The sequence below is a fragment of the Triticum aestivum genome, chromosome 3A, assembly GCF_018294505.1.
Source record: "Triticum aestivum cultivar Chinese Spring chromosome 3A, IWGSC CS RefSeq v2.1, whole genome shotgun sequence".
NCBI classification, from domain to species: Eukaryota; Viridiplantae; Streptophyta; class Magnoliopsida; order Poales; family Poaceae; genus Triticum; species Triticum aestivum.
This window is the reverse complement of record NC_057800.1, coordinates 643154908-643169937: the sequence shown is the minus strand read 5'-3', so window position 1 is coordinate 643169937 and position 15030 is coordinate 643154908. Positions and strand designations below refer to the sequence as shown.

At 44.6% G+C, this 15030-nt stretch overlaps 1 protein-coding gene across 1 annotated transcript; it reads right to left on the bottom strand.

Annotated features, from left to right (window-relative positions):
- Nucleotides 1-1789: 1789 nt before the first annotated feature.
- LOC123062842 (AP2-like ethylene-responsive transcription factor BBM2) lies at nt 1790-6651 on the bottom strand. Its single transcript, XM_044486515.1, has 9 exons — nt 6352-6651; nt 5575-6262; nt 5076-5158; nt 4936-4944; nt 4723-4811; nt 4430-4503; nt 4277-4327; nt 4076-4152; nt 1790-3085 (listed from the first exon to the last, which is right to left on the bottom strand). Exons 1-9 carry the CDS (start codon nt 6464-6466, stop codon nt 2163-2165), a joined length of 2109 nt encoding a protein of 702 aa, XP_044342450.1. The 5' UTR covers nt 6467-6651; the 3' UTR covers nt 1790-2162.
- Nucleotides 6652-15030: the final 8379 nt, after the last annotated feature.

Below are 15030 nucleotides of genomic sequence, written 5' to 3'. Positions count from 1 at the left end.
GAGTGATTAGAGCCTGTACTTCCCTAAAAAAAATTAGAGCATGTACTTTGTCAACCACTTGATTTCAGGGAAGAAATGTGGAATTTAGTTATGATTTATGATAACCTTTGGTGGTTGGGGTATGCGTATATAAATCTGCTTGTATGTTATTTCAGAGAATTACTATTGTAGATTTTGAAGTAATCGCAGATACACAATTATGTTAGCCATGAAAACTTTCACCGGCCTGATGCACATATTTATTCAGTTGCTTGTAAATCCTCAAGGGTCTTTGTACACATCTTTTGCAGTTTATCCTGCATACTGAATTCATCTCACCTGAATGTAAAAGAGCAGAGCAGTTTTGTATTTTTTTTCTACTCCCTCCGTTCACTTTTATAAGTCGTTTCAGACAAGTGAAATTGAGCTGTTTTGCACAATGTCTGAAATGTCTACAAAGCCTTATAAAAGTGAACAGAGGGAGTATTTATCTTAGAAAAGTTCATGTTTCATAGTACTCGATAGCATAAACTGGAAGTTTGTGATGGAAATTTTCCTATGTTTCTTTTAGAAATATTCAACCTGAATTGTGTAAACTCGGTGTCTTCGAAGGTATATCATTTATCAGCTCTGACCACGGTAGATCGAGGTGGTGAATTTATTTTTATTTTTATTTTTTGCCGGGGGGGGGGGGGGGGGGGGTGAAGGTGCCTTATTTACCAAAACTGGCAAAGTTCCAGGTGTGTCCACTTGGAATCGGAAGAAACACATGATTTGTCAGGCTACGGTATCAAATGAAATAGGCCTGGCCGTCATCATCGACTTCGATGTCAAGACCGCGGCGGTAACAAGGTTTGGTTTGATGTCAATTGCGCCGGGCACCTAAGTTTCCACTCCATGGAGCGTTCACAGTGGTGCAGTTAAACCGAATCCATTCTGGTAAACATCTACAGTGCGGCATCTTTGGTTGTTCCTCATAGGGGTGACCTGATGCTGATGCAAGGTAACATTTCCAGTCCGTTGATGGCTACCTCAACCATTTTTTAGACTCCGTCTGTCAATATTTATTCTTAGCTGCAGATTCACCCTTGTTTAAAAATAATAAAATAGTACAGGAAAAATGGATTCACCATTTTTTTTGGCAGCTGGTGGTAGAATCTGACAAGAAGTCGGAGAAAAAGGTTAAATGAACTGCCACATTATCTTTGTCGGGTGAGCCGAGGAGAGTGAGTGGCATGTGTAGCTTCAACTGCTCAAATATACTAGGCCGCTGACCACAATGTAGCAGCTCACCAAACCAAACCCAGGGCAAAGAAAGCAAAAGGTGTATGTGCGCCCTTGGTCAAAGGAAAGCTTTTGCATCCATGTCTTGTCTCCTCTGCTCCATGAATGAATTGAGCAGGTTTAACTAACATGCTTTGATCTTGTTTTTCCTTCTAGTTTGTTCTCTTGCAATCATCTGCGAGACTGATGTTTTAGAGTTGGAGACTTATATTTGATTAGTAAGAGAATAAGAATGGATTGATATTTGTATGTTCTTTTTTTGAGCTGGATATATGTATGTTCTTGTTTGCCTCAAATGGATGGCATTTGCCATTTGGTGGCATCCAGTTCAGAGACCGAGAGCTATTTGCATTTCCGGGCTTACTGGACTTCAGTATTAAACGACTCAGCCCAACCAGCCCAACCCAGCCCCATGGATTGTGTCCATGACATGTTCGGTTCGCTACTAAAATTCTTTTGGCCAAATAATACTTTTCTCACCACATTGTTGGAACCACATAAAACACTAAAGGAAACAGAAATAAAGTTAGAGAATTTTGTTAAAAAAAATCGTTTGCTCATTGATCGCCATCATGCAGTGCCATCCACCCTAGCAATTCAAAATTTACAAGCAGGCTAGTTTTACCTCCATTGATTTCTAAACCATCTAATTCCCTAGTCAATATGCCCCCATATATGTTCTTCTGAACTTAACCCCAAAATGATAACAGCTCAGCAGATCCAAGAACAATGCACTGCAATGCATAGCCCCCTCACAGGCCATTACCTTCCTCCAGAAGAACACCGTCCCAACTAGCTACCGAGTAACAATAATTGAACACGACAGTAACACCTTAATGGCCATATCATGCATGAACCCTAAGTGCTATGTGATGTTAGTGTTTCTCTCTCTAGCTGACCTAATTAGAGTCGTTCCAGACGCTGAAGAGCTGCGCGCCGGTCATGTCGCTGCTGCTTGTCGCCGGTGGAGCTGAGGCCTGTGCCCAGGCAGCCATCCTCCCCCCGCCGTAGGCTTCTGCGGTGCTCACGAGGTAGTTCTCGTAGGCGATCTTCCCGTCGTCGTGATCCCTGCTCATGTTGCCGCCGCTGTATGCCTGTGCCGCCACCGCGCGTGCGTGGGCATGCGCTGCCACCTGCTCGCGGGCGTGGCTCGCCGTCGCGGTGGTGGTGGTGCTCATGGGAAGCATGTAGCTCTCGACGCCGCCGTTGTTGTACACGACGGAGTTGGAGCCGGTGCTGTGCTCGAGCGAGGCGCCGGCCGCGTTGTGGATGCTGCCGAGGCCACCGTGCTGCTGCTGCATCGCCTGGGCATGCTGCGAGAAGAAGTCATGTGCGCCGCCACCGGCGCCGAGGTTGAGGTGGTGGAGCTCCTGCAGGCTGTGCGCAGCCGCGATCACCGCGTGGTCCGGCTCCTGCTTACACCACCCGCGCAGCGGCTGCGCATGGGCGTAGGGGTGGTACATGTGTCCACCACCGCCGCTGGAAACCTGATGAGGCGGCGCCTGGAACGCGATGGTCGGCCACGCAACAGCGCCGGCGACAGAGGGGTGATGGTGGTGGTATGCGGCACCGTAGGCGGCCAGGGCGCCCATGTCATAGCCGCTCACCACGCCTGCGTGCTGCTGCTGCTGCAGCGCGAGGGACGACGCCGTAGCCGCCTCGGCGTCCTTGAGGCGCTTGGCAGCGCTACCGATGGGGAGCGCGGTGCTGTCGAGGATGCTCTTGACATCGTAGCGCGTCATGTCGAAGTTTGTGACAGCATTGAGCCCCCGGAACTTGATCGCCGCGATGTCGTACGCCTCCGCAGCCTCCTCCTGCGTGCCTACATTACACATGGACGACCATAGTTAGGTGCCAACGCAATCTACCACTCGACGCCATGCATGCATGCAAGGTGTGACAGGCTAGCTTAATTATTTTAGTTGATCATTAGTTTACTGCAAATGCATGCATGCATGCAGACGCAGCTCGAATATTTTGACTAGATGCACCGGCAGGGGGAGACAGCGGCAGCACTAAACATGGAAGCTACGCTTAATAAAGCATGCACTCATGCACAAAGTATAATAGTAATATGCTCGATGCAACTTGACATGACTTGCAAGTCCATTTTCAACGGGAAATCTACCATTTTGTCGATCCATTCATTGGCATTTTATGGACACATCAGTTGGAATTTGGAAAATGAACGAGTACCGTCCGTATAGAGCTCATAACTAGTTTGCACTGGAGGATATAAATGTCAGCATAAAATGCATCTAACTGTATTTGTTTTTTTGAGAAACACACAGTACAAACGCATACGCTCTAATGTCTCTGAAAGCCGAGGTTGTAATTTCATGGCAACCAAATGTTTATCTTTTAAATTTTGGAAAATCAACGAGTACCATATGTATAGAGATCATAACTAGTCTGCACTGGAGGAGGATTATCAATAAATGCGAGCAGAAAATGAATCTAGCTGTTTTTTTTAAGAAACACAGTACAAACGCATACACTCTAATGGCTCTGATAGTCAAGGTGGTAATTTGAGTGTAACCAAATGTATCTTTTTTTCCTCAAAAAAAGTATATATATTTTGGAATCAGAATTCGGAAAATCAACGAGTACCATCTGTATAAAGATCATAACTAGTTTGCACTAGAGGTTTATAACAAATGTCAGCACAAAATGTATCTAGCTGTTTTTTTTTGACAAACACAATGCAAAGGCATATGCTCTCATGTCTCTGATGTTGAGGTGGTAATTTCAGTTTAACGAAATGTATATATTTTGTACTGGACGTGGACAGATGTTGAGTATAAATACTTACTGAAGGTGCCTAAGTAGAGATCCTTGTTCCCTGCAACTCTCCCTATCCTCGCTTGCCATCTCCCATGTTGGTGGTGCCTTTATTATACAAAATTCAAATGGATCAGCAGCAATAATCAAATTTTTATGTAGCTAATGTAAGTATTGTCCTCTCAACCTCTACACGATACGATGCAAACAACCAAGAAAAGGAAACACATACCTAGTTACTCCACGATAAATGGATGCGCCTCTGGAGAAACCACTGCTCTTCCTGCACATATACACATTAAACAACATTAGCATTAGTTGATTTGAAGATTGATTTGCTAGCGATGTACCTACATTCACCATATATAAAAGATAAGAGACCAACCTTCGCAAAGACGCCACAAACTCCTGCCTTGTCATGTGCTTCATCTCCTCTAGCTCTTTTTCGTAGTTGTTTACCTAGAAAAAGAAAGAGAAACAGATGCATGTCTTTAACTTCAGTAAGCTAGGCTTCCCAAAATAGAATAATTAGAGATATATATGCAGCTATGTGGTTCACCATTACATTGATCAACGAATGATCAAATGGTTTTTTTTGACGGTTAAATGATCAAATGGTGATAAATGACAATATGGCTTCTTCCAAAACAATGACAAAAAGATGAGTGTGATGCTTACTGGGAAATTTGTCGTCGTCGTCGCACCCCAATATTTGAGAGCAGCCAAATCATAAGCTCTTGCAGCTTTCTCCTCTTTGTCATAGCCACCTGTGTATGCATTTAAAGATTAGAAGGCATAGAAAAAAAGTAGCTTAAAGAACTGATAGCAATGAATGCATCTACAAAATATGATTAAAACAAATGTAATTACTTCAATATGGATCTTGCTTACCTAGATAGACTGTATGGAGTCGAAAGGCCGAGTTCAAACAAAGTTGGATAAACAATCAAAGAGTAATTTTAATTAGCAACATTGGAGGGGGTTCATCATATATATGTAAGCATATATGTAAAAAGATGGCACATCAGTACCTTGACGACCCTTGCGTGTTTGCCCTTCTCTTCTGCAACTGTTGTCCCATAAGTGAGCCTCATATCTCCCAGTCCATCTATGCCTATTAAAGCCAATAATAAAAACAAAAAATCACACTTTGTAAGCCTATCATAATCATGCCCACATAACGGCATTCCACATTTCCCATGCATCTACATTATTAATTTATCCTCAAAAGCAAATGGCACTCATTTGATGCAAAGAAGTCAAGAAGAGAAAAATATGAAAACGATACTAGCATCATATATCGTAAAAACAAAAAAAGGAAAGAGACCACATTAGCTAGATCCATGCTTAGCAATATCAGTGTTTGAGTTGATTATTAGCTAGAAAACAAAAATGGCCGAAACTGTATACATTACCTGGATGCTCAGTATAATGACACAAAAAACAATCAAATCTTCCACTTTTCATATATATTATGTTCAAATACATTCATGAATGGTTGCACTGCACTATAGTACGTATACTACATACCTGGTCACACCACGGTAAATCGAGGTCCGCTGCCCAAACGTGTCAGCCGTCTTCCTGGACGCCGGCGTCTCCACCACCACGCCACTGCTTCCGCCAGTGCTATCCGCACCACCGGCCGACACCACGGCGCCAGAACCAGCGCTGCTGCCACCGGCCGTGTCATCCTTCCGGACAATCGCCAACTCCGGCACACCACGCTCCCCGCCAACGAGCGGCGGCATGCACGCCGCCATGTTCATGGACAGCGAGAGACCCTGTGCCGCCGCATCCGCCCTCTGCTGCTCCGGTGGTTGTGCCGGGGATGGCTGGCTCCGCAGCCAGCTCTTGATCATGGACAGCCCGATGCCACCCCCGCCGCTGCCATTATTAAGGTCACCGTTGGCTGTGGTGTTCGCCATGATGCCAGCGCCGTCGTGGTGGACGCCACCGCCGGAGGAAGCCACCATGACGGAGTCGGCAAACTGGAGGGAGGCCGAGCTGGGGTGGTACAGGTAGCCCACGCTACTGCCGCCCGAGGTCGTGTAGCATGCGGCGCCGCCGCTGCCGCTACCTGCAGGGACGACCATGTTGTTGCCGCCGGCCTGCTTGTGGTGGTGGTGGTGGTCGGAATAAGATATGCCGCCAAGGAAGTCCTCCAGCTTCGGCTCCGCCACCAGCGCTGATAGCTCCGATCCCCTCATGTTCCAATCTGCGAAACAAACCAATCACAAGATTTTCATACAACTGCTTGATGCACTTAAACCAATCAGAAGAATACTACGATGTGTATGTATCTACCTTGCGGGATGTTGTAGCAGACGTCGGCGCCGGAGACGTCACCTGAGGCGGCGGCGGAGGGAGGGAGCTCCTGCGGGGAGAGGGAGAAGCCCAACCAGTTGTTCACGGTGGCCATGGTCGAAGCTACCTAAAAGCAACACAGTACGTGGAAGTGATTAACTGGTCTCTACTTAAGCTTGCTGTTGGATAGGCCGGGAAAGGGAGAGCAGCAGATCAAGAAGCCATTGTTGCTGGGAGCCCAAGGTTAGGAGAAGCTGGAGAGGCCAAGACCCAAGAGAGCTTTGGAGTTTGGAGACTTGAGGAACTGTGCTACTAGTAGTACAAGTAGTAAGTACTAGTACTGGGGCAGATATTTATACAAATGATTATAGTACTAATCCTTAACGCCATTAACACTCCTATGTCGGAGTGTGAGACTACTGTGGATGGTTATGCACGTATGATTTTTTTTTTGCGGGGAATGCATGTATGATATTAATTCTACAGAGAGGCTACTCCTTGATTAATTAGTGAAATGTACTCTGCGTAGTAGGAAGCTTTTTCCACACATAAAAAAGGGTACTATGTTTTAGTATCTTTGTGCAATACAAAAAACAGTGGCATGGTTTAACTGAGCAGGGACATCTTTTTGCTTGTGCTTTCTGGTGGGAGATCGAGTCCACCATATTTTGTCTCATTTCCCCCAAAAACATGTCAAGATATATGCCTACATGAGTGCACCCTGTTGCCTGCATGTACATGTACTACTAAAGCGGCGCCCTTTACTCGATAACAGTATGAGTTGTCATGCCCTTTTTTGACTGGAAAGCTGGTATTCACAGGTGATTAGAAAACTGATCACCCCCTTGAAAAAATTAAGAAATGTCGCAAGATCTAGCTTCATTCTATTTGTCTAGGATCTCAATTCGATCGCGAGCAGATGTTCTTTGCGTACATAGTATCTCCTCTCTTTTTCAATTGCGGAGGTGCACATGCAGGCGCACGGTTGGGTGCCCTGGACATATATGCACGCAGTTGGGCAGTTGACATATGCATATGTGCGTGTGTATATAACTAGTACTGGTAACATTGTTAATGAATTGCTAACTATGCGCCAAAACACTGTTCAACAGTGATGAATCCACGTATGAACAATTAAGTCTTGGCCGGCTTCGTCTCTCAAACCCTAAAACCACTCGCCGCTGCAGAAGCCGAATCCCTGACAAGGTTTAATTTCTTTCAAAGCCCTAGGCTCTGCCTCCCTCCTCCTGACACACACCAACACACACAATGACACAAAGGGTGTGGCATGCACAGTGCATGGCAGGCGCCCTACATTTGGATGTACTAGCCCCCCCCCCCTACAAATCGCCGATAAAAATCTCATGAAAATAATACTGATTCGCAAGTGACAATACACATGATGAGATTAAGCTCTGTAATTCGCACATAACAACTTATATAGTTTACTAAATACTTATTATTTGATAGTAGGGATATAAAATTTCAAAACATATTTCGCCTCAATGGAAAGCATAAGCTAGCTACATATAGCTAGTATAGCAGAACAAAGAGAGGCTGGAAATGGGGAAAGGAAAGAAAATCATCACTTGTCTCATACCGGTAGAGTGATGGGTGAGCGGGGAGTGGGGAGGAAGAGGAGAGGAGATAATGTGCTACCTGCACCCTAGAAGAGGACACGGACCCTCGTCTTCCGGCCATAGAAAAACCTTGGCATCGATCCTCTCCAGAAACGCATAGAGAAACGCGCGAGCGGAACCCTAAACCTCGCATAGGATCCCCCATGACAACTTGTTACCAGTACTAACAAGACCCACCCAGCTAACCTCTCTCTCTCCCTAACAAGACTAGAGAGAGAAGCAAGCGCCAGTACCAGAGATAGAGAGAGAGGGTGGGATTAACAATGCCTGTGTTGCTTTCTTCTTCTTCTCTCTCTTTATGGGGAGAAGGAGAAGCGGAGGTTAAGATAGGCCGGGTGTGTGTGTTTTCACCTTGGTAATTGCACCGCTTGCCCCCGCCTAAAACTTTGACCGTCAAAGCTGGATCGTATTCAAACCGCAAGCAAGCGTGCGAGAGGTGTGTGTACGCGCGTGTCTCTTTAATTGCCTATTCTGTTCAGCGTTCAGACTGGAGCCTCATCATCTTTTACTGATTAACCGCGTGGTTAGTTAATTACTGGTACAGTACTACTCGATTAGCAGTACTCCTCGAGATTCTCTCAGAAATGAAGCATACGTACGCTACACATGTATATTCATAAGCGTACGTATATATCTACTAAGTGCATTGTGGACTAATTAGACATGGAGGTACGCCTGATGATAATGATATGATATGATTTAGGAAGAAAATGGAGGGTGTTGTTAACTGTGAGCGACGATCAAGTTGGGCTTCTCACGTGCACACACTGATCACAGTCCACCGTCGTCGACCTCGACCGCCCAATCTTCTCTTGGAACGATAAAGTGCATGTGCGAGGCCATTGGCATGTGCATGCATGCCCTTCTTCTACTCAAGTCTGGACACGCACACGTGTGCCTCTTAGATGATCGGGTTAGTCTCCCACGGTACCAGAGGGATACCACCCCCACATGATCGCCACTATGCTAATTGCTTGCTTCATCGGTTGATCGATCCATCTCTTGTGCGCCTAACATACACATATAGTATGATCTGGCGACAATCTTCTTATTGTACATGATCTTTTTTCTCTTAGTGCCAGTCACCATGACAATATATAGGGTATGTATATGAACGTGAGACAGGGCATAAATTGGTTCTTCACTCTGTCACATATGATCATACCTGATGTGGAGGAGAAGGAACAAATCTGACGCATCAAAGCCAAAATTCCAAAACCCTAGAATGATCAACATCAATGTCTTTGTGTGCTAGTGTCTCACTCCTCATGCAAAAACAGCTTAAGAGACAACCCATTGCTATGTGTTTAGTGTCGACACCAGTGTATGGCATGGAGCGATGAAAGCCTTAACGACTAACTCTACGTGCCTACGCTTTGGACATGTCGTGACAAGTTGCCACACTATATGTTATTTGGTCTTATGTGCAAGCTATATCTAGGAGAAACAACTTTGCCTTGTGAAATTATGCATGAATTCCTGGAGATTTTTTGTTGTTCTTACTCAATATATTGATGTACATAACCATATAGGGGCCAAGCAGAGAGTCCACTTACTGTGATGAACCATATATGGCACTCAGATCATGTGCAGAAAAATATAATTTTGCCTGTCTAATCCTAAAATAATCCGTGGGTATACAATGAACTTTGAACCTGCAAAGTTTCGTCCAATAATGTGTATGTTCGTAGAACAAATTGAGTACTTATGACACTCTTCCTTCCCTTTTTTTCTTACATAACACAATCATATATATTTTGATCAAATTTGTATGTTCATACTATATCCACCAATATGTATCCCGTCTTTTTTTGGGAATGTTTAAGAACTTACACATGTGCATCTGGTTATTTCAGGCAACTTACACAAAATTTGCTCCCATTTTGCGAATCATGTCATCCAGTTTTAACACTGTAGTGTCTACGTACATCGATCATTTGTCAAAACATGTAGCTTCTTCATTTCGGGACTTCTCCCTTCTCCATACATGTGGTCCTTAAGCATATATATCGTCAGAAGGTGGGGGTGTTCTCAACATGTCATTGTAGTGGTTTGTTGGTGTATTTGCCATGGCACACATCCGAAATCCACTACACGGAGCGTAAGCTCTTGCAATTGTGTGACTTTGTCGACATATCTGTAAACTCAAGCCCGCAACTAGTTGTACGTAGAAGAACTCTCTGGCCATTGACTTCATCAAGGATTTGCCAATATTTTACAACCATCCCTCCAATGCATATCCCCCCCCCCCCCCCCCAATTGAAGCGCCTCACATTCGTCAATAGCCCTCAAACTTCTATGCATATGAAAATTTTACAAACTAGATACGGCTTTGGGTGGTTGATTAACAAGGAAACAATAATTCCATACATAATTCTTCCTCCAATAATAATCAAATAGACATTTTGTACATCTTCTTCCCAAACATATCATAAATGACCAAAGAAAGATTTCACACGCGTATTCTTCCCATTTAAAACACCACAAGAATTTCATGAACCTGCAGGGTGTAAGTGCAAACAAACTTCATAAGCCCTTGGATGCACGATCGATGGACAGGATAGTTAAGCTCCAACTAGTCGTGAGAAACTACTCTCTATTGTACGGGAAAATACATCATCGAAACTAGTTCTGAGTTATAACACGACCCAAGGTTATGCCCTAGTTCTTTTTGTTAGTCAAAATGATATTTTGTACATTTACACTAGTGCGCGTACTACTAATTAATTTTTTAAAGGAGAAACACGAATATTTGGTTTTGAATAAGATGGCCTGTGTATTTTAGATCCGGATCCTTTTTATTTAAAAGTTGTGAAAATGTTAAATAACATGTGTTAAGTTTTATAAAATTTAGGCATCTAGCTATATTCTTCTAGTGCGGAGTAGCATTCCCTTTCTGAAGGAACAAAATTCATCCATTTAATCTCAATGATATAAATATCATAAAGGTAAAGGTTTATCAATCCATGTATACGCACAATGATATTTTAGACGTCTTGTTTAAAATGTAATTTTGAGTGCTAGTTTATGTTGCAACTATGTACAATCACCAACAAAATCATAATATTCTAAAACTACTCCCTGAGAGATATCTGTACATATGATTTTCAAGTTTCATACAAACATGTGGAGCAATATTGGTGGCTAAAATTTGAAATCTGACTTAGGACCCCAAATGTTAAAAAAAACGTGAAGTAGAGGAAGTACTCAGTGGCAAATACGCTCGGCGATCAAGAGATGCATCCGTGCAAAGACATGGCTTCCTTTGGGAAGTACTAGTATTTGTTTTTTTAGGGATTAAGTACTAGTATTTGTAATAATTATACCCCCGTTAAAACTATATAAAAGTTATCATAAAAAATGATGAATTGTATACATTTCTCTCACATTGACATGCAAACTTGTGTTGGGTCCAGGAATGGATGCATATGTTTGGTGTTTCTGCCACTCCAAGACTCCAAGTATGTATCCCCATTGTTTTTGAACAACTTGGTTTAGGTAGTTTGAGATGCAAACCAGAGATGCCAGGGCTGCACGACGCTGGTAATAGTAGAATAATACTCCTGGTAGGGGATGCACCGAGCATGCATGCATGGGTCATTGAAACCCTAGTGAGCAGCATGCACTGGCCTGGGAGAAATCAACGGAGAGCGAGCGCCCGTGCCGCCTCGTAAACACTGTAAAGATAACCTTGTGTAGACTAATTAATACTCCATAATTAGTGGTACGACTACTACGCTTTGCATGCAGTTAGGGCATCTTCAATGGTTGTAAGATAGTTGTTGATAAACTTTGTTACATAAGATTTTTGATGATGTATCATACAATAAATGAGAAAAGAGAGGAAGGTTGTATGTACATGAACCAACACTCTTTACACGAGCTCCAATGTAGAATGAGAGAGCATCTTATTTATTATCTCACATCCTATTGGGCAAACTAAATACAACCAATTGAAGTTGTTGTATGTTAAATTATTGGTTGATGACATGTCATATTTTACCAACAAGCTAACATACAAACTGTTGGAGATGCCCTTAACCTTTAGCCCCGTGCCATGGGGAAGAGGGAGGGAGGAGAGGGTAGGGTCAGGGGAGGCAATCCCACTGAAAACACTTGCATTGATTCGGGCAGCTTTCGTGGGAGACTAGCTAGAGTAGGGTAGCCAGTAGCTAGGCTGAGCTGAGCAGCGACCCGTTTGATTTTGAAGGCTACGTAGATTGGCTAACATTCTTATCGCCCGCAGCTGCTGTCTGCTCAGAGTGCATCCAAGACCTATGCTACTGGCTAGTGGTGCTAGCCCTGCGACAGGCTTAGCAAAGGTCTATCGCCGCGTTTTCTGATCGCCCGTGCTCACTTTTTTCTGATCATGGTGTACTGTATGCGTCTCCTTACCTTCTTTTCTGACAGACAGTCAGTCGGCCAGCCAGCCACGCATGCATGGTATGCAAGCATGCTTCTGGATTGAAGTGCTTTTCTTTTCCAAGAAATGTATTACTCCCTCCGTTTCTTTTTACTCCGCATATAAGATTTGGTCAAAGTCAAACTACACAAAGTTTGACCAAATTTATATAAAAAATTATGAACATCTACAGTACTAAAACTATATAGTATGAAAATATGTTTCATGGTGCATCTAAATATATTGATTTCATATTGTGAATGTTTATGTTTTTTAATATAAAGTTAGTCAAACTCTATAATGCTTGACTTTGACCAAACCTTATATGCGGACTAAAAAAAACGGAGGGAGTACTTGGCTTGTGTATACAATTTTAGCTCTTGTGTGTGTGTGTGTGTGTGTGTGTGTGTGTGTGTGTGGAAAAAGGAACGACATAACAAAAGATTGAAGTACAAAATTGTTGCCACGATACACCAGAGGTGTGTCCTTCCTAGTCCACGAAACAAAGAAAAAATGTAGGAATCTAGAAGAGCGGACTTCTATAAGGAAAATTGGTTTGGTATCACATTTCAAGCAAATAATCGGTTATCTCAGGGATTGTTAGGTTCTCTGGATTCTGAAAACATGGAATAGTAAAAACACATTAATATCATGGGAATGTAGGTGCAAAGCAGATGATTTGAAAAAATAAACTACATGAACTTGCACTTTTGGTTGCCTATGTTAGTACTCCTTGATGTTTTGACCTCGTTACCTTACATCAACTATAATAAAATATGATTGTGTGCATCACAATAATGCAGAGGCTGAGGGTTTCAACCTCCTTTTCAATAAAAAGGAGATCCAAGCGGATTGTGTGTGTGTGTGTGTGTGTGTGTGTGTGTGTGTTTCTTTTGACTGTGTGATCAAAGCAATTTTTCCTGCACTTTTCATTTCCTATATTCCCGTGAACCAAACAAGCCCTTAGATTCATTTAAAACCCCTATGGAATAGCATTTCCTAGTGGAAACCAAACATGAGCTAACACATCTATATTTCTCCTTTCTCGCTCGCGATCCATATGTTTTTCCCGTGTGACCGGTGCTCTTGAAGTTTTCCTTTATGCATTTGGTTAATATAGGAATCTAAAATATGTTGCATCCCAATTCCTGCATTTTTGCTATTCCCGCTTAAGTTTCTGCATTCCAAATGGTGCATTCTTCTAAGAAATAAAGCAAACCAAAGTTTTCTCCAAGTCAAGTATTGATATCCATCAACTTAAGTGTTGTAGCATCAACGGAAATAAAAAAAAACATGTGTTTTCTCCCTCCCGCCTCCTCTCTCTCTCTCTCTCACTCACTCACTCTCATGACACCTTGGGAGCTATGACAGTGACACAAATCTACCTTCCTCTGGTGAGATCAGATCCCCCTCTCCCTCTGACCATCTCTTCAGCAATGGGAGGTGGCCGTTGTTAGAAGGGAGAGAGAGGATTGGTGGAATAGTTGATGTATTGTTTGAGCCTCATGGCCATATATATAGGAGTACAATGATCAACTTGGAGTACAAGACAAGCCAGAACAAATCCTAGTCTATCTCGTCTTTCCTAATAATCAATATACTCAACATCCCCTCGCAGTCACAACGGTAGCGACGCGGATAGTGAGAATGGAGAAGAATCCAAAGGCAAGCCGATGGACACCGCCCCCTCCCCACAGTCGTAACGGTCGACGCATCGTGGAAGTTGTGACTGGAGTGGGAGTGAAAACCGACGAGGTTTCTCAAGCAAGGCGGTAGCCCTATGTGTCGTTTGTCGAAGTAGCCGAGGGCGTACGTGGTGTAGCCGTGGTTGAGGTTGTCGTGCGAAGAACACCGTGGTCGATGTCGAGTCGGGGTAGCTGGTGTCGAGGAAGTTGATGTGGAGCCGCGGAAGAAGAGTGACATCGGCGGCTAGGAAGGGAGTGCGGCGGCGATGCTTGAAGTAGGCGAGAAAGACCCCAACAGCGTGATGAAGACCGGTGCGGACAATGGTGTTCCCGCTCCAAGGGAGGCGGCATGGCGCATAACACTTGAAGTCGACGAGCGGGGATAACGGTGGACCGCGGGCCGCACCGCTACGGCCCGAAGGGGCGACACAGCGGCGGCGGGCAGGTCGGGGCGACGGCGGGGAAGACCTCAGGGCGGTTGCAGGGATCGCGTGCCACGCTCGCTACAGCCCGATGGGGCGATGCAGCGGCAGCACGAGGGTCAGTGCAGCCTCGGGGACGGCCTGGAGCGGACGGCCTCGATGCGGCGGTTGACCGCGGGCCGCGGCACTACGGCCCGAAGGGGCGACGCAGTGGCAGCGCGCGAGTTGGTGCAACCACGGAAATGGCCTTAGGGTGGCAGCAGGGACCACCGGCCGCGACGGCACGGATCGGTCCAGCCACGCGAAGAACCACGTGGCGGCGGCGATGCGGTCCAACGGGGCGACTCAGCGACAACCCGTTGCTCGATCGGTGAAGAAACACGTTGTACTCGAAAACAATCTTCGTGAGATCCTACCAAGCTGCGCGTAGACGGTTGATCTGACCATAGACGCGACGAGTGAGAATACAAAAGACGTGAGCCGAAGACGAAACACCCGCGACGTGCCTCTAATACCATGTTAGAAGGGAG

Excerpts from the sequence above, each read along its gene's own strand:
- LOC123062842 (XM_044486515.1), bottom strand. The coding sequence starts at position 6,466 with ATGGCCACCGTGAACAACTGGTTGGGCTTCTCCCTCTCCCCGCAGGAG. Across the intron at positions 4,328-4,429 it reads TTTGTGGCGTCTTTGCGAAG|GAAGAGCAGTGGTTTCTCCA; the intron begins GTTGGTCTCTTA and ends GTATATGTGCAG. Across the intron at positions 3,086-4,075 it reads TCTCTACTTAGGCACCTTCA|GCACGCAGGAGGAGGCTGCG; the intron begins GTAAGTATTTAT and ends TGTGTAATGTAG.